We start from the raw sequence: 17,662 nt of genomic DNA, 5'->3' as shown, positions 1-17,662 counted from the left end.
AGTTCCCCCCAATTTATAGCTATAATAATTTGTGCACACAGATAGGAGCCTAATTAATATCCTATTATTATGCCCCCTTTTTAAACATTGTAATATACTTAGGAATCTTCTCAAATTACTTCAAATAGACACAAAAAAGCTGTACATGTACATAGCAACTTTATTTTTAATAGCAAAAAAAAATAGGGAACAAATGAAATTATCCTTCAATTGATCAGTGGAAAAACTGATCCAACCTTACCATAGAATACTACTCAACAATCCACAGAAATGAACCTCTGATACAGGTAACATTCGGTTGGCGCTCAAGGACATAATGAGTGGGAAAAAAAAAAACAATTTCAAAAGGTTGCATACTGTATGATTCCATTTATATAAAATTCCAGGAATGACGATTGTAGAAATGGAGAAGATATTAGTGATTGCCAGGGTTGGGAGAGGGAGATAGCAAGGAGATCTTTGTGGTGATGGAATAGTTTTGTGCTTTAATTGAGGTTGTGATTTTTTGAATCCAAGTGTGAGAATCAGCATTTATACCAATATGGATTTCATGATTTTAAAATTATAATATGTGAGATGTAACCATTTGGGGAAACTGGATGAAGGGTAGAGAAGAGATCACTGTACCATCTTGGCAACTTCTTGTGAATGCACATCTATTTCAAATTTAAACAGTTAAGTACCCAAAGATCTACAACATTTTTGGAATTTGTTTATATGGTTACCTAGTTTTTAGTTTCCTAGGACTTTTAATCTTATTCTACCAATTACTACTCATTTATTTGGTTGTGATATGGATTGTTAAAGCTTTTCCCCATCAAAAAAATTTATTTGCTGACATTATTAAAATGTCAAAGGGTTCAGGTAGTGAAGATGCACACCATCTTCAATTTTATACTCAATATTGATGACATGTAAATGGACACGTGAATAATTGTAAAACAATTTTAATGACACTACTATTTTGAACATTTTTAAAAATAGTATCATTAGAACTACAAGTGATGGAGTCATTTATGTACATGTGTTTTTAGGGGAATAATTCTCTTTTACATATTCCAGAATTTGAATGACTCGCAAGGCACATATAAACTACAAATCATCTGAACTCATTTATTCATTTTAACATTTGACTTATGATGTCACTTTAGATTTCCCAGACCACATGAACCATCAAAGAATTTAGTTAATACTTGATTTTTCTTCAGTTCAAAGGAATACTATTTAAATTTCATTCAGATATTTTTTCATTTAATCTGAGTTAATGTCTGTTGATGTATGTATTATATACACATATTTTAACATACACATACCAAAAGTAAATTAATCATAGGTACTGAATAAAATAATCTTGTATGATTTCTTCATGGTAAATCAAGTGTATTTTTTTGTTTTGTTTTGTTTTTGTGATGTTGAAGTTTGAATCTAGGTTCTTACACATGCTAAACAAGTGCTTTTACCATTGAACTATAGCCCTAGCTCTAGGATTTTATTTCATTAATTTACAATTTCTATTTGGAGGTAGAGATATGTCTTTAAGAATCTGACACTCTACCAACTGAGTTACCTGAACAAGTCTTTATTTACTAATTTGTTCAGATTAGAAGTAAACTTTATATCTTGGTTAAATAGGAACATGGTAAGATTTGTTTTTCAGAAATACAGTCAGTCTAATTTCTAAGGACAGATTTCAATGAGTTTGTGTGGAAGATATCATTAACCATGTTTTTTTCAATTTAATAATTATTCTAAGTATCTGGGTATTCCTTTTTATTCAGTACATGAATACTTTGTTAAGACTTAATGATTTTCCTTAATTAGGCATATTTTTGTAATTGTTATGTCCCAAGCTTGAACCCAGTATGACTATGTTTATTTGAAGTCCACATAAGAATGTTCTAATTTTTAAATTTGAAATGTACTTCTCTGCTGAGATGCTTTTCTCTCTTTTTGCTAAAAGGACTAGTGGCAGGTCAAAGGTAACCAGTCAGCTCACTTCTTCTTTGGCAGAGCAGAGCCTCTGAACCAGTAAGGTTTCCCTCCTCCAGTTGCTCTGGAAAGAGTTGCTTAAAACCACCAAAGACTGGTATATAAAGCTGATTGTACTGGTAGATCTTTGGAAAAGATGGAGGGAGGATGTATTGGCAAATGCTGTTGCCTGTCCATCTCTGGGTCAATACCTGCTCCCCAATAAATAGAGGAAAACAGGAGCCTCACACTGCATATGCACATGGTCTCATCACACCATTACCCAGGTTTTCCAGGCCTCTAGCCCACACCTGCTTGCAGCTAAGTCAGGTGGATATATTTGTTTGCTTTCCAGTATATTTTCTTTCTAAATCTTAGCCATTAGATAATTTGGAAATGGGAACTCAGACTAGTTATTACTTCAATTTTTCAAAGACATTACTGAATGAATATGTAACAAAACCAGAGGTACTTTTTTTTTTTGCTTTTCAGCAAATAAGTCTTTTAACCAAATCCTCTTGGGTATTATTTTCTTTGAAAGTGTGTCCCACTTATTTGCTCTATTTAATATTTTTATATAATCTGACAGTGCCTCTTGCTTTTCTGCAGTTCTTCTAACTGAAAATATTTTGCAAATGTTAACAGTAATGAAGACATAAGGGATAATTCTGTATAGACAAAAAGAAATATTAAATCTTATTTATGTTTCAGATCATTCTTGGTTCAATTATTTTATTATTATTGTTAGTAGTAGTAGTAGTAGTAGTAGTAGTAGTAGTAGTAGTAGTACTAGTTTTAACCCAGAAGTGCCTTACCACTGAACTATATCCCTACCCCTTTTTTTATTTTTTATTTTGAGACAGGGTCTCACTAAGTTGCTTAGGGTCTCACTAAATTGCTGAGGCCTCAAACTTGTGATCCTCCTGTCTCAGCCTCCTGAGCTACTGGGATTACAGGCATGTGCCACCATGTCCAGCCTTGGTACAGTTATTAATTTTCAAATACAAGTTGTTATGTATCTGTATATATGTGTGTATATAAATATATCCTGATAGAAATTTATGGATGGAGTATTTTTTATTTGGCTGATGAAATGTCACTTCTTTATGTGTGAACAAATGCAGTGTAGGTATTATGTATTTCATCTCACTGTTTATCATCACAGTAATTTCCTTTGAATATCTATTCGGCTTCTATTGTGTGATCCTGTATGTATTAGCGAATAGTCTCGTCTATTTTCTTGCCTTGACAGACTTCATCTAACCCAACTCAGGGAATGTTCATCACCATATTCATACAGTTTACCCTGACTTGAAAATGATGCAGCTGCTAAAAAGCAAAGTTTAGAGCCAACTAAATTATAATGAAAATCCCTGAAAATCAAACATTTTTGAAAAAGTCATTCTATGAAAGTGTTTTAGCCACATTATCCTCCAGTTCAGTCAGCTTTGCTTTCTAGTTTCTTCTCATTAAAGTGATAAAGATCATTATTGGTAGGAAAAATCTTCTCATTTACCTGTTTTATTCTTTTACTATTTACCACAGCTAGTGAGAAATGGAATGGTAGTTACTTCCAAAATAACAAAGTTAATCTAACAAATTAAGCCAAGGTGACATAAATATAAAACAATATTTCATTAATATAATTTTAACATTCCTTTCAATAAAAATATCATGACTTAATTTAACATGTTCTTTAATAACCAGTGATAAGGGTTTTTTTGGGAACAATTAGTGAAAAGCAATTCTACAAAAATTAGAAACTGATATTCTAATGTTAAATATTTTGCCCTTATATCTACAAAATTTAAACAATATGATTTATATAGCATATTGTTTATTTTTATTGTTTCTTTTTAGTTATACATGACAGTAGAATACATTTTGACATAATTATACACACTTGGAATATATCTTGTTCTATCTAGTTCAGACCCCAGTACCGCTCAATAAAATATGAACAAAGGGAAAAGTCGTTTTCTTCAATTGTATACATTCAAGGGTTTACAATCCTTTGTTTAAGAAGGCAAAAACATAGCACTTAAGAAGGAAAAAAGTGTAAACTTTGTCAAGCAAAGCAAGAAAATAATTAACATAGATGTTAAAATAGCAGTTGCCTTCCCCACAAAGGGGAAGGAGCAAAGCGTGTGTCTAGGGTCTTGAACGCCCTGTCCTTGATTTAGTTGATGAGTATCTGATTAAATCAGCAAACTGTACATTTTGGGGGGTTCATTTTTATGGAAGAATTTTTCACAATTAAAAAAAGTTAAAATGTAAGCAAAAATATAACATAACCTTATGCTAATTTCAGAGCACACAAAAACTACCATTCTGTGTCATTGAAAATATTTTAAACTGCAAAGAAAGATTCCTTTTTTAGAGTCTCATTTGTCTAATTAACTCTATTAACAAACTTTGGTGTATAATTCTCCATGGTTGATTTTTGATTTATTTTTGTTTCTGGCGTGTGTGTGTGTGTGTGTGTGTGTGTGTGTGTGTGTGTGTGTGTGTGAATGAAGTATAGATCCACATGTCAGGGGAGAAACAGAGACAGGGAGTGAGAAGGAAAGAAGAAGGGAGGGGAAGTGAGGAAGAGGGGAAGGTGGAAGGAAGGTGGACGATAGTGGAACTAGAGAATAGAGTGATTCTGATGGATTGAAATTTAGAAGTATTCCTTCAGATTGTTCCCCCCCGCCCCGCCCTATTGTAATATTAGGGAAAGAAAACCAGCCCCAAATGAGTTCAGAGCTAGGAACAAAGACATCTTTGCATTTGATGCTAATGGAAGGGACTTGGATATTATTTTATGAATAATGGAATAAACTTCCAGATTCCTGATTCTTAGGAGTCTTATAATGTATGTTAAAGTAGGTTCCTCAGCTTTCAACCCTCCTCCAGCTATAGACGGATGTATGCTATTGGAGTCCTCTTATTTTTGTCCCTTAGAAAAATCAATCTTTTGCCAAGGACTACCAAGTTTTGCCCATATGTAGTTTATTATAGACTTAGGTTATAAAATATTCAACTTTTAGGTCCTTCTGGGGGTGTAGTATAAGTCTATCAGTTTGAGATAATGGGCCTGCAGCCTGATGAGAGACTGACCCACCTCTTCGTGCTCAGTATTCTGGGCTGGAACTATTGCGTAATGGTATGTCAATCTGGGGCTGCAGTAAGACTGCCAAATTCTTCTTAATCATAGGAGTTATGTTATCTACTACAATATGTATAATTCTCTGAGATTTAAAATAAAACCACCGTCCACAAAAGCTTAATGCTAAATAAAATATCAGTGACTATTATTTCTGGATGGCCTACCTGTGCTTCCTTAGTTGAAGGGAATAAAAAGGAGAAAGAAAAGCTCTTTTATTAAAGAGTTTGGAAAGTGAAGACAACTCTTCAATTCAATTCTTTGTAAGTAGAAAAAGAGGAAAGATAATGTTATAGCTGTCAGCAGCTGTCTGACAGTTGAAGGAGAGCATCGTTACAATAGAGGAGCTAACAATATCTTCAAAGGTCATCATGGAAGTCTAAAAATGAGGAACATTTGTCCATTGCCTGTTTCAGTGACCTCCTTTTGGGCTTTCTTTCTAAAAACTTGGCAGCTCAGAACTTTATTCAGTATTTTGGGTGTCAAATCCCTGCACGATGTGCAAGCCAGAAGGTGTGATTATTTGCAAAATATCATCCACTTTCAGAAATTGAACTCATATTAAATGTCAAGAGACTGGTACACTGATTTTTAAGAAGCCAAAGTTTAGAGATGAAAAAAAATAAAATGAAGATTTATGTAAAAGGAGAATCACCATTGTGAGCTAACTATGACAGTCCTAGTATTTAAAGAGTGAGAACATCTGAAAATAAGCGTTTTGTAAAATGAAGGGTTTTCATCTATCCACATGAGATCCTGACATTTTAACGGTGTTTCTTCCATTATGTTCACAGGCTCACCTCGTAGCAGCTTTTGAAAAGAGTTTAGGGAATATGACTGGCCGATTGCAAAGTCTAACCATGACAGCGGAACAAAAGGTATGTTCAGGAATTGCCATGGAGGGAAGCACATTTCAGAGAATGTTCATAGGATGCTTATAATGCCACAGAGCATCCACTCTGTACTAAATTAGAACAAAGAAAAGATAATAACTTTATTTTTCAGATTTTAATTAAAATTAAAAACATGATCAAATGAATCCATATTGGAACACATCACACAAATACACACAAAGTTCTTTCTTTGAAGTCTCTTTTGCTTCTCACTAGAGCTATTAAAAGAAAACCAAAGGTTAAGAAAGAGAAACAGTTGTATAAGAGAGATTTTGAATATTCAAGGAGCAAATTGTAATGTGTTTGACAAGAATTGCACTCTGATAAGAGTACAAATGCATGGTATACAAGCCCATTAATAAACCTTATCTAGAGGCTGAGATGCCCAGGAGAGATATATAGGAAAAGTGTATGGACTATAACATAAGGAACTTATAAGTTATAGCATCTATGATACAGGAACAATACTGTGCAGTTTGGGAGTCTTAAGTATTAGTTAGCATCTAATGATCCTGCCTTTGAGTAATGTTATTTCAGTTATGTTTAAAGCTTTAAAATAAATGCAAAAGATCATATGGCATCGAAGAAGAAATACTGAAAAGAAAGGAACAGAATTTAGTTCACAAAGGCAGATCTATTAAAAGGGCCCATGCTGCCAAGGGTCTAGTCACTTTTCCTAAGAGACCAGTTAACTTTCTTCCCTGCTGTTAATCAAGAGCCCTTACCTCTTTGGATTTATTGTCAGAGAGAGTTAGGTGCAGCCTCTGAAATTTATGGAAATTTTTATGAAAAATGCATATGTATTTAATATGAGCAGGTGCCCACAGTGCTTTCTAATTCTCAAAGAGATTCCCAACCTAAAAAAATCTGGATATTTTCAGAATCTGTTCTTATATTTGTCCATAGGGATGATTCAATTTTGTCTTTAGCTTTTGTAAGGTCTAACATTAGCTTTACAAAAATAGCATATATTACCAAAGTTTAAAGTTTACAAAAGTTTAAAAAAAATCTTAATGAACAGCCAATTAAAAGAGAAAATCCAATAACCTCCTATAATTGCCTTGTCTGGCATAACTGGCAAAATATATTAATATATTCTAATATTTCATAAATTTATTTTAATATTTTATTTGATATTTATTCTAATATTTCATAGATTTCTCCTGCCCATGAGAAGTATGTCCCTCCCTGTCCAACTGTCCTGGAAGAATAACTAAAAAATTCCCTTGGATCCCATAAATTTTTTTACTGTGTGTGTCTGTCTCTATCTATCTACCTATTCTGTGTAACATAAAAACCTAGTAAACAGGATTACAAGGCCTTTTAGGGCAGTCAAGTACAACAGAATATTGACATTTTGGAGACCAGTAATTCTGAGTGTGAATCCTGATTATGTCCCTTAGAAGCTGTGTAATCTTGAACAAGGTTATATAACATTTTCTGAATCTCAAATTCATCATTTTTCAGGTGGGAATGATAATAACTACCTTGTAGCATCACCATAAAGAGTTAGTTAGATGCTGATTATGTCACATGCCATGGGCAATCAAGAAATATACCCTTTCTTTAATTTTCTCTCTTTTTTTCCTGCCTTAAAAGTTATAAGATAAAGAAAATCATCTTTGGGCATATGGTGGGCATATTGCTGAAAATGAGGTTAGCATTAAAGCCTTACTATCTTTAAGTTGAAATCACTAGAAACATTGCCCACCTGTATTTTCAGCTCATTTATATTTGTAAGTAAATTTTCTCATAGAATCTATCAATATAAATTGTTATGTTAATTTGCAGTAAATAATACTGGAATATTTTTAAATGTCACCATAATATAAGAAATTTTATAATTTTGTGTATAACATTCTTCATCTAACATTGCCAAAATTGTGAAATTTTTGCTGAAGATACCATAATGTATGAAATTTTCTTTACCATTTTTTTGGTTGGAGTACCGAGGACTGAACTCAGGGGCACTTGACCACTGAGCCACATCCCCAGCTCTATTTTGTATTTTATTTAGAGACAGGCTCTCACTGAGTTGCTTAGTGCCTCACTTTTGCTGACTTTGAGCTCGAAGTCCAGTCTGCCTGCCTCAGCCTCCCGAGTTGCTGGGATTACAAGCGTGTACCGCCACGCCCGGCTCTTTACCATTTTTAACTAAAAACAACACTTTGTCTAGTTGCACATTGTACACACTACACACAGTAATGTTGGTTGCTAGTTTATTAATCTGAGCTTTATAAATTGACTTTTTCCAAAATACTTTTGAGAAGCCTATGAAATTAGTTGCAGTATGATATGACACAATTCAGTGACAGAATCTAATGAAAACCAGTAGATAAATGTATATAAGGTACCTGAGCCTCGTAATTACCACCACAAAGCACTGAACCAAACTGAATGTCAAGGAAGCTAAGACACAAAGGGAGATTGCTTGATGTGTTTTGTTCTCATTTTCTGACCAAAATGGCATAATTTAGATTGAAAAGACAAACTTTTTGGCCCTGAATTCAAGGACAAATGTATTTCAAAGCTTCTTAAATTGGGGTCATGGAATAACAAAAGACCAAAATCACTGTTCAGGTAGACATTCCTCTAAAAGCTGAGGGCATAACACTTAATCATATTTCAATAAAGGCATTTTTTTTTCAGGGAGCTGAGATAAAAAGGTATATTGCTCTCTGGTGATCCAACAATCCCAAGAAAATGTCTGAAGTCTGTAGAGCACAGGTTTTTAAACTCTATTCCTGGAATTCCTAGTTGTGCTTGTCTGTTTAGTCATTCACTATATTGAATTTCTACTGTGTAAGAACTAAACAGTACAGACAAATGGGTGGGTTTTCAAGATGTGAATCTATTTCCTATCTCTATCTGTCTATAGATACAGATTCCTGCTAGAATATAAACTCCATGAGGACTATTATAATGCATTCCTCATAAATTACATACGCTATAAATTTATATAGATCACAATATTTCCCAAGAGGCTTATATTCCTTATATATGAAAATGATCATATATATGTACATGTATAAAATGTTCCACTTGGACTTTATAGTCTATATATGGACTATACATATAGCCCATATATATATACATTCTTACATATGTATAGATTCTACATAGAAGTTATATTCTAAAAGGTGCAGATAACGATAGACATATAATTAAAGCATCAGATTTTAGGTGATGATAATCACATTGAATAACATAAACCTGAGAATGAGAGTATTGGGAAGCAGGATGAGCAGCTAACACATAAAGACATAAAGACCAAGGTGGCCAAATGTTCTTGGTTATATATAGGAAACAGATAAGCTGCAGCTCAGATCCTGATTTTTGCCTTCAGAGAGAGATGTGAGCAATCAGGTGGCATTATAGCCTGAAACTACATCAAAATTTAGTTTGATTTATATTTCAAAATCATTCCTTTGAATAACATCCTAACTATTTTCTGTTTCCACATGCCAGAGAACACAGATTCTCTGGCCAAATTGGTGTGCCAAAATACTGCTTTTATATACTTATAGCCTTGTAAGAAAGAAAAGACATGTATGAATAACTCAAAAGGCAGAAAATTATCATCCCATTAAAAATATTAGAGTGTAATGCCATGAACATTCTCAAAGGGAACTTGTGCATCTGCATGATGCCTGTAGAGTGGAGATGGCACTGGGAGCTCCTTGCCATTGGCAGGATGAAGATTAGCTCCGGGGAAATGTAGGAATGTGTTTCAGAGAAAGGAACAGCCTGACATTAGCAGCAAGAAGAAAAATTACTGGGAGACATCACTCAGAGCATTTTGCAGGTTGTACTTTCCTCACAGAATGCCAGTTGGGAAAGGCTGTGATACATATCATTAAATTGGCAAGGATTCTGCAAATGTTTTTTGACAAGTGGAATTTCTACAGAACTTCTGCTAAATTTTTGCATTCAAATTTACTAAATATATAATATTTAAAATTAGGAAGGCATTCTAATTAGCGCCCTATAGCTATCATACTGGGGTTATTAGAATATAGATTAAAGTGAACTAGGTTATTCCCACTCAAAGGTCAGAGCAAAATAGAGGAATATCTTCCCCTAAGAGTGATGGAACTCAGATATTGGCCCTTATGCTAACCATAAATCTCAGAGCTTCCTTATTCTTACCTCTTTGAAACTGGTTTTTTTTTTTTGTGGGGGGAGTGTGGAGTAAGTAGCTGAACCTTAATGTAAACCTTGAAAATGAGGACATTAAAAGCCAGATCTTTGAAAAAGATAATGTGGAAGCTAAAAATTTAGTTGATTTTAGTGTTTACATTAACTCTTCTCATTCTATGTTGATATTTGCATTCTAGAAGTGTTCTTAAAAATACATACCTAGGATCAGACAATATTATTTGGAACATAATATAATGCTAATCCATAATTTTTAAATTGCTAATGGTGTTGAGTTTTGGTGAACGTCATTTATTTGAATCTATATACAGTAGTCATAGCCAAATTATTTAAATTGCAACATTAGCAAGATTTCAAGGCAAATACAAAGATGAGGAAGAGAAAGAGAATGTGTTCAAAGAAGCTACAGCTGGATAGTGTGAGACAGATTTAGTGCCTAGAAGGTTAAGTTGCTTGATGAGATTTGTTGCCAAGCTTCTGAGATCTCAGTAAGAGCTTTGACAGTGAGAAATTTGGAAAGAGATGAGATACAGTTAGGAGATGAGGTTGTAAAGAACACCAAGCAAGGTTGGTATTATATCTCGATATTTGATTATTTTATTATGAAGCATTTTGCAATCGTCTCAACTTGTTTAGCCTCAGAGACATGTACAAAACTGCATCTATATTGACTCCATCTGGACTCTTAGATACAAGAAACTTCCACAGAAAACTGGTATCTTATATAGGCAGTGGGTGGTGTTAGATCATCATTATCTCAAATGGTTTATCAGAAGGAGGAGGAAGTATCAACAAAATAGGATTTCATCACCTAATTCCCAAGAATAGTTATCCTAGCCACAGTCTTCCTTTTGCTATCTATTAATGAGAGTAGGAAACTGGAAAACACTGAATTAGAGAAGCAAACTATAAATTCATATCTCGATAGTGTATACATTTCTCAGGATTTTGGGGGGAAGGCTTAATTAATGATTCTCAAAACAAGCATGTTGAACTGGCCAATTTTAAAATAGAGAGATTATAGGGAAATATTTTAAATAATCTAATTGTTTTTTTAGTCAGCTATTTCTGGAACTCATTTCTAATCAGTCTTTATCCAGACTCTCCACCATGGACAAAAATTTTAAAAAGGATAATTATGTCTAGATACAGCATTGCAATTTCTATACATTATAGAAATCTTATAAAGCATAGCTTTAAAAATAAATGTGAACAACTATAGTTATGAAGCAGAAAAATGAAGAATTGAAAACAGTCTCTACATCAGAGTCAAGTTTTTATTTAAAATGCTTTCTGTTGATCTCTATAATACTATTATTGGGAAAGAGAAAAAGGCAAAACTAGCTTCATTGATCTCCATAGGTGACAAGTACCTTCATATATAAAGATAAATTAAGTGAAGTCAAAGTTTTCAATTATTCCTTGAAGGTAAAATATATCTGTTGATCATATCCCAGAACATTTCAAGAAAACCATCCCAACATTTACTGAGATCATAAATCAGGTGAAAAGATACGTTCTTCAACACCTAAATAAACCTAGTGCATTCAGTGGCATAGCTTAAAAAAGGGAATTTCTTTTCTTTCTTTCTTTCTTTCCTTCTTTCTTTCTTTCCTTCTTTCTTTCTTTCTTTCTTTCTTTCTTTCTTTCTTTCTTCCTTCCTTCCTTTCCTTCCTTCCTTCCTTCCTTATTTATTTATTTTCTGATATGAAAACAGAAGTTTCGCAATATAGGAAGACATTTTGCTATGGCCTCTAAGGGACAGGAAGATATTTAAAGCAAAGGGGAAAAAAATCATATGAAAATGCCTAGAAAAAGATGGATATAGCTTGAATGACAAAAGTGAGACTAGACCTCATTAGGAAATAAGGAAGAAGGAAGGTTTTTGTAGATTTGTGGCAATAACTAGTGCAAGTTGGAACAGGTTACCTCAATCAGCCTAAAATTCAGTTTTCTTTCAAATTAAAGACAATGGGACACATTGCAGGTATTTTAAGTTCACCTGAACCAATTTTTTACAGACATTATTTTCCCAGGTTACATATAGTAAATACATTTCTTACCTAGTTATTCTTCCTTTGGGTTTACTGAGCCACATTAAGTAATAGCTAACCTGTTAATATTTGTGGTTTTTAAAAGAACCTTAATTTTAGAATGGGATCATTCTTCTATGGCATACTGAACACAATATTCTTTAAAAAAATCCCTGAACAATTTTCTCCACTTTTAATAATTTTAAAAACAGTCTCTAAAAGAGATTTCTCTAGAAAGATTAAAGTTTTAACACTGAAATAAATCAACTAGATGAAAGTTAAGCTCAGTTTTTAGACCTCATTTTCACTTTTCTCTTTTAAAGATATAGCCAAATATTTTAACAGATTGTTATTCTACAGTACCAATATTATTGATTTTAAATTGAAGGATAAAAATCTGGATTCAAATAAAATGTAACTTGTATCCTAGTGTTTATTTTATAAAATTGGTTTTAGATTATGTGATTTATTAATTATGTACTATAGGCATTCTTTTGAATAAATTTCTAGTGGAAGCAGAATCAATTTCCAGGAAATTTTTCATCTCTTGGGGGATTTATTTTAAGTGGAAAAATATAGTAAGTTTTGATAAAGTTATCTATCGCTACTTGGGCAAGGACCTAAATTATAGAAGTTGGAGAGACTGGGATATTAAGATGAATTGGGTTAGAACTTTTCCACAGATAGTTTTACTTTTATGATAAAGAAATGTACTTGGATTTGTTACACTCATGTATTTGAAGACACACCTATAAATCCGGCATATTATTATTGATTTCTTATGAGGTCCTTTGTTTTATAAGCCTTTAAAGTTAAGAGTATCTGCTTGTTATTTAAAATATAATTATTCTGTATTAAGATCAGATAGCCAAAGAAAATAGATACATAAGTTATCAAGTGTGTGTTCCAAACTTGTATATCATCTCAATTAACACTGTTTTTAAGAATCTAAAGTTAGCATAGTTACTGGGTATTCTCATGTATGAAGCAATTTTCTGCAATGAAAACCCTGACCTTTTTTTCTGTATTCTGGGAGACAGTTGAGGGTGCATGAACTGTCATGGAGTTAACAACCCAAGCCTTATTCTTTAGCTTTTTTCTAAAGATGCTTGAGGAAACGATGGATGACAAATGAATTATCAAGAAATTCTCCAAGATGCTGACAAGGATATAAGGATAGTTTTGGGGATTGTGCCTCTGGCAAGAAGGATACCCCTTACTATTAAGAATCTAGTGTAAATGTCTCTGCTGAAAGAGCTTGGTTTCTTTCTTTTATCATGTACCCCCCCCACACACACACACACCCTCTGGCTATCCTATCTCACTCATTATAAGTCATTTCTGTTAAAATAATTCATTTAAATAACTGTGAAAGACAAAAGTTATAGTAATTTGCATTGAGACACAACAAAATTATTCTAAATTCAGTAAGAATACATTTAAAATACATTTACTGTAAAAATTTGATTTTACACTGATTTTTTGGTGATTTATTAGTTAAGGGGTATGTATTTTATATCTCTCCAGTCACTGTTTTAATTCCTATGTTGCTCTGGCTTCGTGAGGCTGAGTCCCCATATTGGCAATTTTATTGGATGAAAAGTGTCAGAATCTAGGATGATCTGAATATATCAGCAGAATTTAATAAGGTGATATTTAACAGGAGTGAGTTAGGAATGAGTTCCAGATTTTACACTTAGATTCAAAGAAATAATTGCCAAAGTGCAAAATACTTCAGGCAGACTCTGTAGTCACTTATTTGATATCACTGCATATTTCTACTTGACAGTAAGTGCAATATAATGCAGTACTGTTATTCTGCTATCTAAATATCTAATATAATCATGGGTAATATGACTGTTTGATAACTAAAATGAGTGATATGATACCTTGTTTTGCTTTGCACTGGTCAGCTCTACATGCCACCCTTTGAAAGAATTGACTATTTAAATCACTTCTATAGGACAATAAGAAAAAAATTTGATTCGCCTTTAATTTAACTAAGAAAGAAGTTGTTAGATACAACTTGACAAATTTAGCCAAGTATCCAAATCTCTCAAGAGTCTGGTACTATATAAAACCAAACCCATTTGATGATATACTATGAACAAGGGCTTTCATTTTTGTCTCTAAATATTAAAGCTTCTAAACTCTTGTTTATTTCACAGGAGTCTGAACTTATAGAACTAAGGGAGACCATTGAAATGCTGAAGGCCCAGAATTCTGCTGCCCAGGCGGCCATTCAGGGGGCCCTAAATGGCCCAGACCACCCTCCAAAAGGTATATTCAGAAATGGTATCATTTTTCATCTTATATAATAGATATCTGTTTTATTTATAGAATGGAGTTGTATTTACTCAGTGGCACTGCCTTTTCTAATGAGTAAGGAGAAATTAATGGGATCAGAATTCCAGAATTGCAGACTTTGAGAACAGTAGCTTCCTCTGTCAAATAATTTTTAAATTGACCTTAATGAATTGACTTCTATAGTCCTACATATAGTCTCTCCATTTGATCCGGGAGGCAGAGGTGATGTGCATATTGACTTCAAGCAAAACAATCCTAGAAATGAGTATGATAATCCGGATCTGAAAATAAAAATGAAGCAATCAATATGTTAATACCAAGTCTCAGGCATTTGGAGCAACTTCTCCTGGGTGGAACAATGTTCTGTAAATAATTTTAAAATAATAAGAAAACAGACTAGAAATCAGCTTGCATTTTATTATGACCATGTTTCTACAGTTTTAAATAATGAAAATATTTATTTTTCCATCATCTCTACCCTTTGGTTCACCTCTAAAGAAATGCTCATTATTGTCATATCATTTTTTCTTTATATAGGTTCAATTTATTCATATTCTCTTTTCAAGAGCATTAAATAGTCTCTCTTCCCGCTAAAAAATTCTTTCCTAAATCCTCAGTTCTTATTATCTTTCTTCCTATTTCCAGATAAGTTATAGTAAAACTAATTTGGGAACCTTTCAAAGTCTACAATCACCAATCACCTTTCAGCCCACAGGATCGTAAATTCTATCCCTACTACTCCATCAAAGCTTTTTTCTCCAGGGTCAACAATGACAAACATAGCACTTAATCCAGGGAAATAGCTAAAATTCTTATTGTACTCATCATGGAAACCACATTTGGTACTGATGTCTAATTCCTTCTGGTGGACACATTCATTTTTTTTCTCATATCAAAGACATCCTACATTATTGGTTTTCCTTCTTATCCTTTGAAATTTCTTTCAAAGTTTTCTTCCTTTTCTGTGTGTTTACTTCATTATATACATTTGTTAATTATTGATATTCTAAACTATCTTCCAAAATGATTCTGAACATCCTCTCCAAAATTATATAAACTCACCTAGTGCTCTAGCTATCATTATCATTTATGTGCCGCTGACTGTCTCTGTATCTCTAGGCCAGGCTCGTCTCTGGAGATAGAGCTGTATCTTATTTAGTTGCCAAGAAAGAACTCCCCTTGGGTATCTTTGAGTATTTTTTTGGCACCTTAAACTTGACATCTCCAAACTTGAACTTCCCTCTTAGCCCTCCTTCTCCTCCAGTGTTCTTTGCTTCAGTAGATGGTATCACCCTTCTTTCATCTAGATGTCACTCATAACTCCATCTCTCTTGACTCAATGAATCATCAGGTTCTTCTGATTCTACCCTTTAAGTATTGATAGATTTGTTTACTTTTCCCTGATCCTGCTGTCATTATCCTTTGACTCTTCCCTGATCTGGCACCACCGAGTCCTACATAGCCTTTCTTCTCTTAACCTTACCCCATTTTATACCATACTTCAACTAAAGTCAGAGCAATCATCTAAAAGCAGGCATCTGCAGACACCCCCTTGCCTTTGGGATGAAAAACAAGCTCCTTGACATGAGATAATCTCCCTTCACCAACTTTATATTCAACAAATATTTAGTGATTGCTAATTATATGCCAGATGTTGTCCTTGACTTTATTTCTTGCTCTTTCATTACACTGTGTATTCCGTATTTCAGCTTTCCTGAATTTCTTTCCATTCTTCATAAGTTCTTTAAACAGTCTGTTTACTCCACTTGGAACATTCTGCCCTGTTTGTTCAGAATAAAAACTTTTGGAAAACTGCAGGAATTGGCTTAAATATGCCTCTTTGTCCCCCTAAACTGGATGAGGTCTCCTGTGATATGTTTCTGGGAATAGCTGTACTTCCCTTATTAAAATTTGCATTATACTCTGGTGCCTTTGAGGTCTGTGTGTCCTGATTTATGTAGGAGGGTTTGTTTCTTCATCCCAGTGCCTATAGCGTTGCCTTGCACATTAAAGGGGCTTATTCAAATTTCATAGAAAAGAATAACATCATTAAGAATATATAGTTGAATTTAAATTTTAGGAAAACAGTTATGTAAAATGAGGTCTACTTAAGTTGAAAGACAAACTGGATTTCTATGGGCTACTTCTGTTAAGAATTTAGCAATTTTCCATGTGGGGGAGTTGATTTATATGCTGCATGGAAAATTACTGCGTATTTAAAGCTTATCTTAGAGCTATAATAAAGCAGCTTATGTTCTAAGTCTTCATGTCGTAAATAGGTCCAGAAGGGATTTAAAAAGGCTTAATCCCTTCTTTAATACAGCACAAGTCACTGAAGTGAAACTTTCTGGAAGGATTCCTTTTATCTTAGGCAACAGGTAGCTTAGTATATCTACTGGAATTAAAAAATTGGAATTCCTTCGCTCAGAAATGTGGGAGGGATAGTGATTAAGAGGAACAAAATAATATCATGTCTAAGTGGTCAAAAATATGAAAAAATAATTGCCTACATTTTTAAAATTAAGGAAATAACTAGTTATGAAGAGTTGACAGTATGTTAGACATGTAGACTGTGTTTCTGAAATATTAAAACAACATTAAATTCAGTGACTCTAACATTATGTGTATTACATTAACCGTTAATATTATATGAATAAAAGTCAGTTGGATTAGTTATGTATCTTTCTATGGGTTCAGTGGATTGCATAGTTTATATGTCTGTGAAATCATATTGAAACTCAGTTTTTGTGACCTTTAAAAAAATTTTATGTAAAATTTTAGCATATAATCTTATCATAACTATTTGGAGTAAGGCAACACTTTTATAGATGATCAAAGTATACAAAATTGCATAAAATTTATTAATTTACCTTTTCATCTATATTTATACATCACATTTATTAACAGTCTGACAAATAAGAAGTCTATAATAAAATAATATTTATTTATTTACAAACATTTAAATGTCTGCTGTGCATTTGAGAATTTTGGTTCTTGAATACAAAGATTAAAAATGAGTGACTCTGTACCCAAGTGGCCCACATTTCCTTTCAATGAAAGGTAAATATATATTTTACCACATATATCAATGTTACATATGTTATATATATATACATATTTCATATATAAAACAACTGTAACAAATATAATTATTT

General features: G+C 33.1%; 1 protein-coding gene across 8 annotated transcripts in view; it reads left to right on the top strand.

Moving 5' to 3' along the window:
* Nav3 (neuron navigator 3) overlaps positions 1-17,662 on the top strand; it is a 781,792-nt gene that overhangs the window by 725,852 nt on the left and 38,278 nt on the right. For all 8 annotated transcript variants that reach the window (XM_040280283.2, XM_040280282.2, XM_040280278.2 and 5 more), the window contains 2 exons: positions 5,911-5,994; positions 14,369-14,480. In XM_040280283.2, coding sequence (XP_040136217.2) covers positions 5,911-5,994; positions 14,369-14,480 — 196 coding nt within the window. The remainder of the gene's footprint in view (positions 1-5,910; positions 5,995-14,368; positions 14,481-17,662) is intronic.

Source organism: Ictidomys tridecemlineatus, chromosome 6, assembly GCF_052094955.1.
Source record: "Ictidomys tridecemlineatus isolate mIctTri1 chromosome 6, mIctTri1.hap1, whole genome shotgun sequence".
Lineage (NCBI taxonomy): Eukaryota > Metazoa > Chordata > Mammalia > Rodentia > Sciuridae > Ictidomys > Ictidomys tridecemlineatus.
The sequence above is the reverse complement of the archived record's forward strand: the minus strand, read 5'-3'. Positions and strand labels throughout refer to the sequence as shown.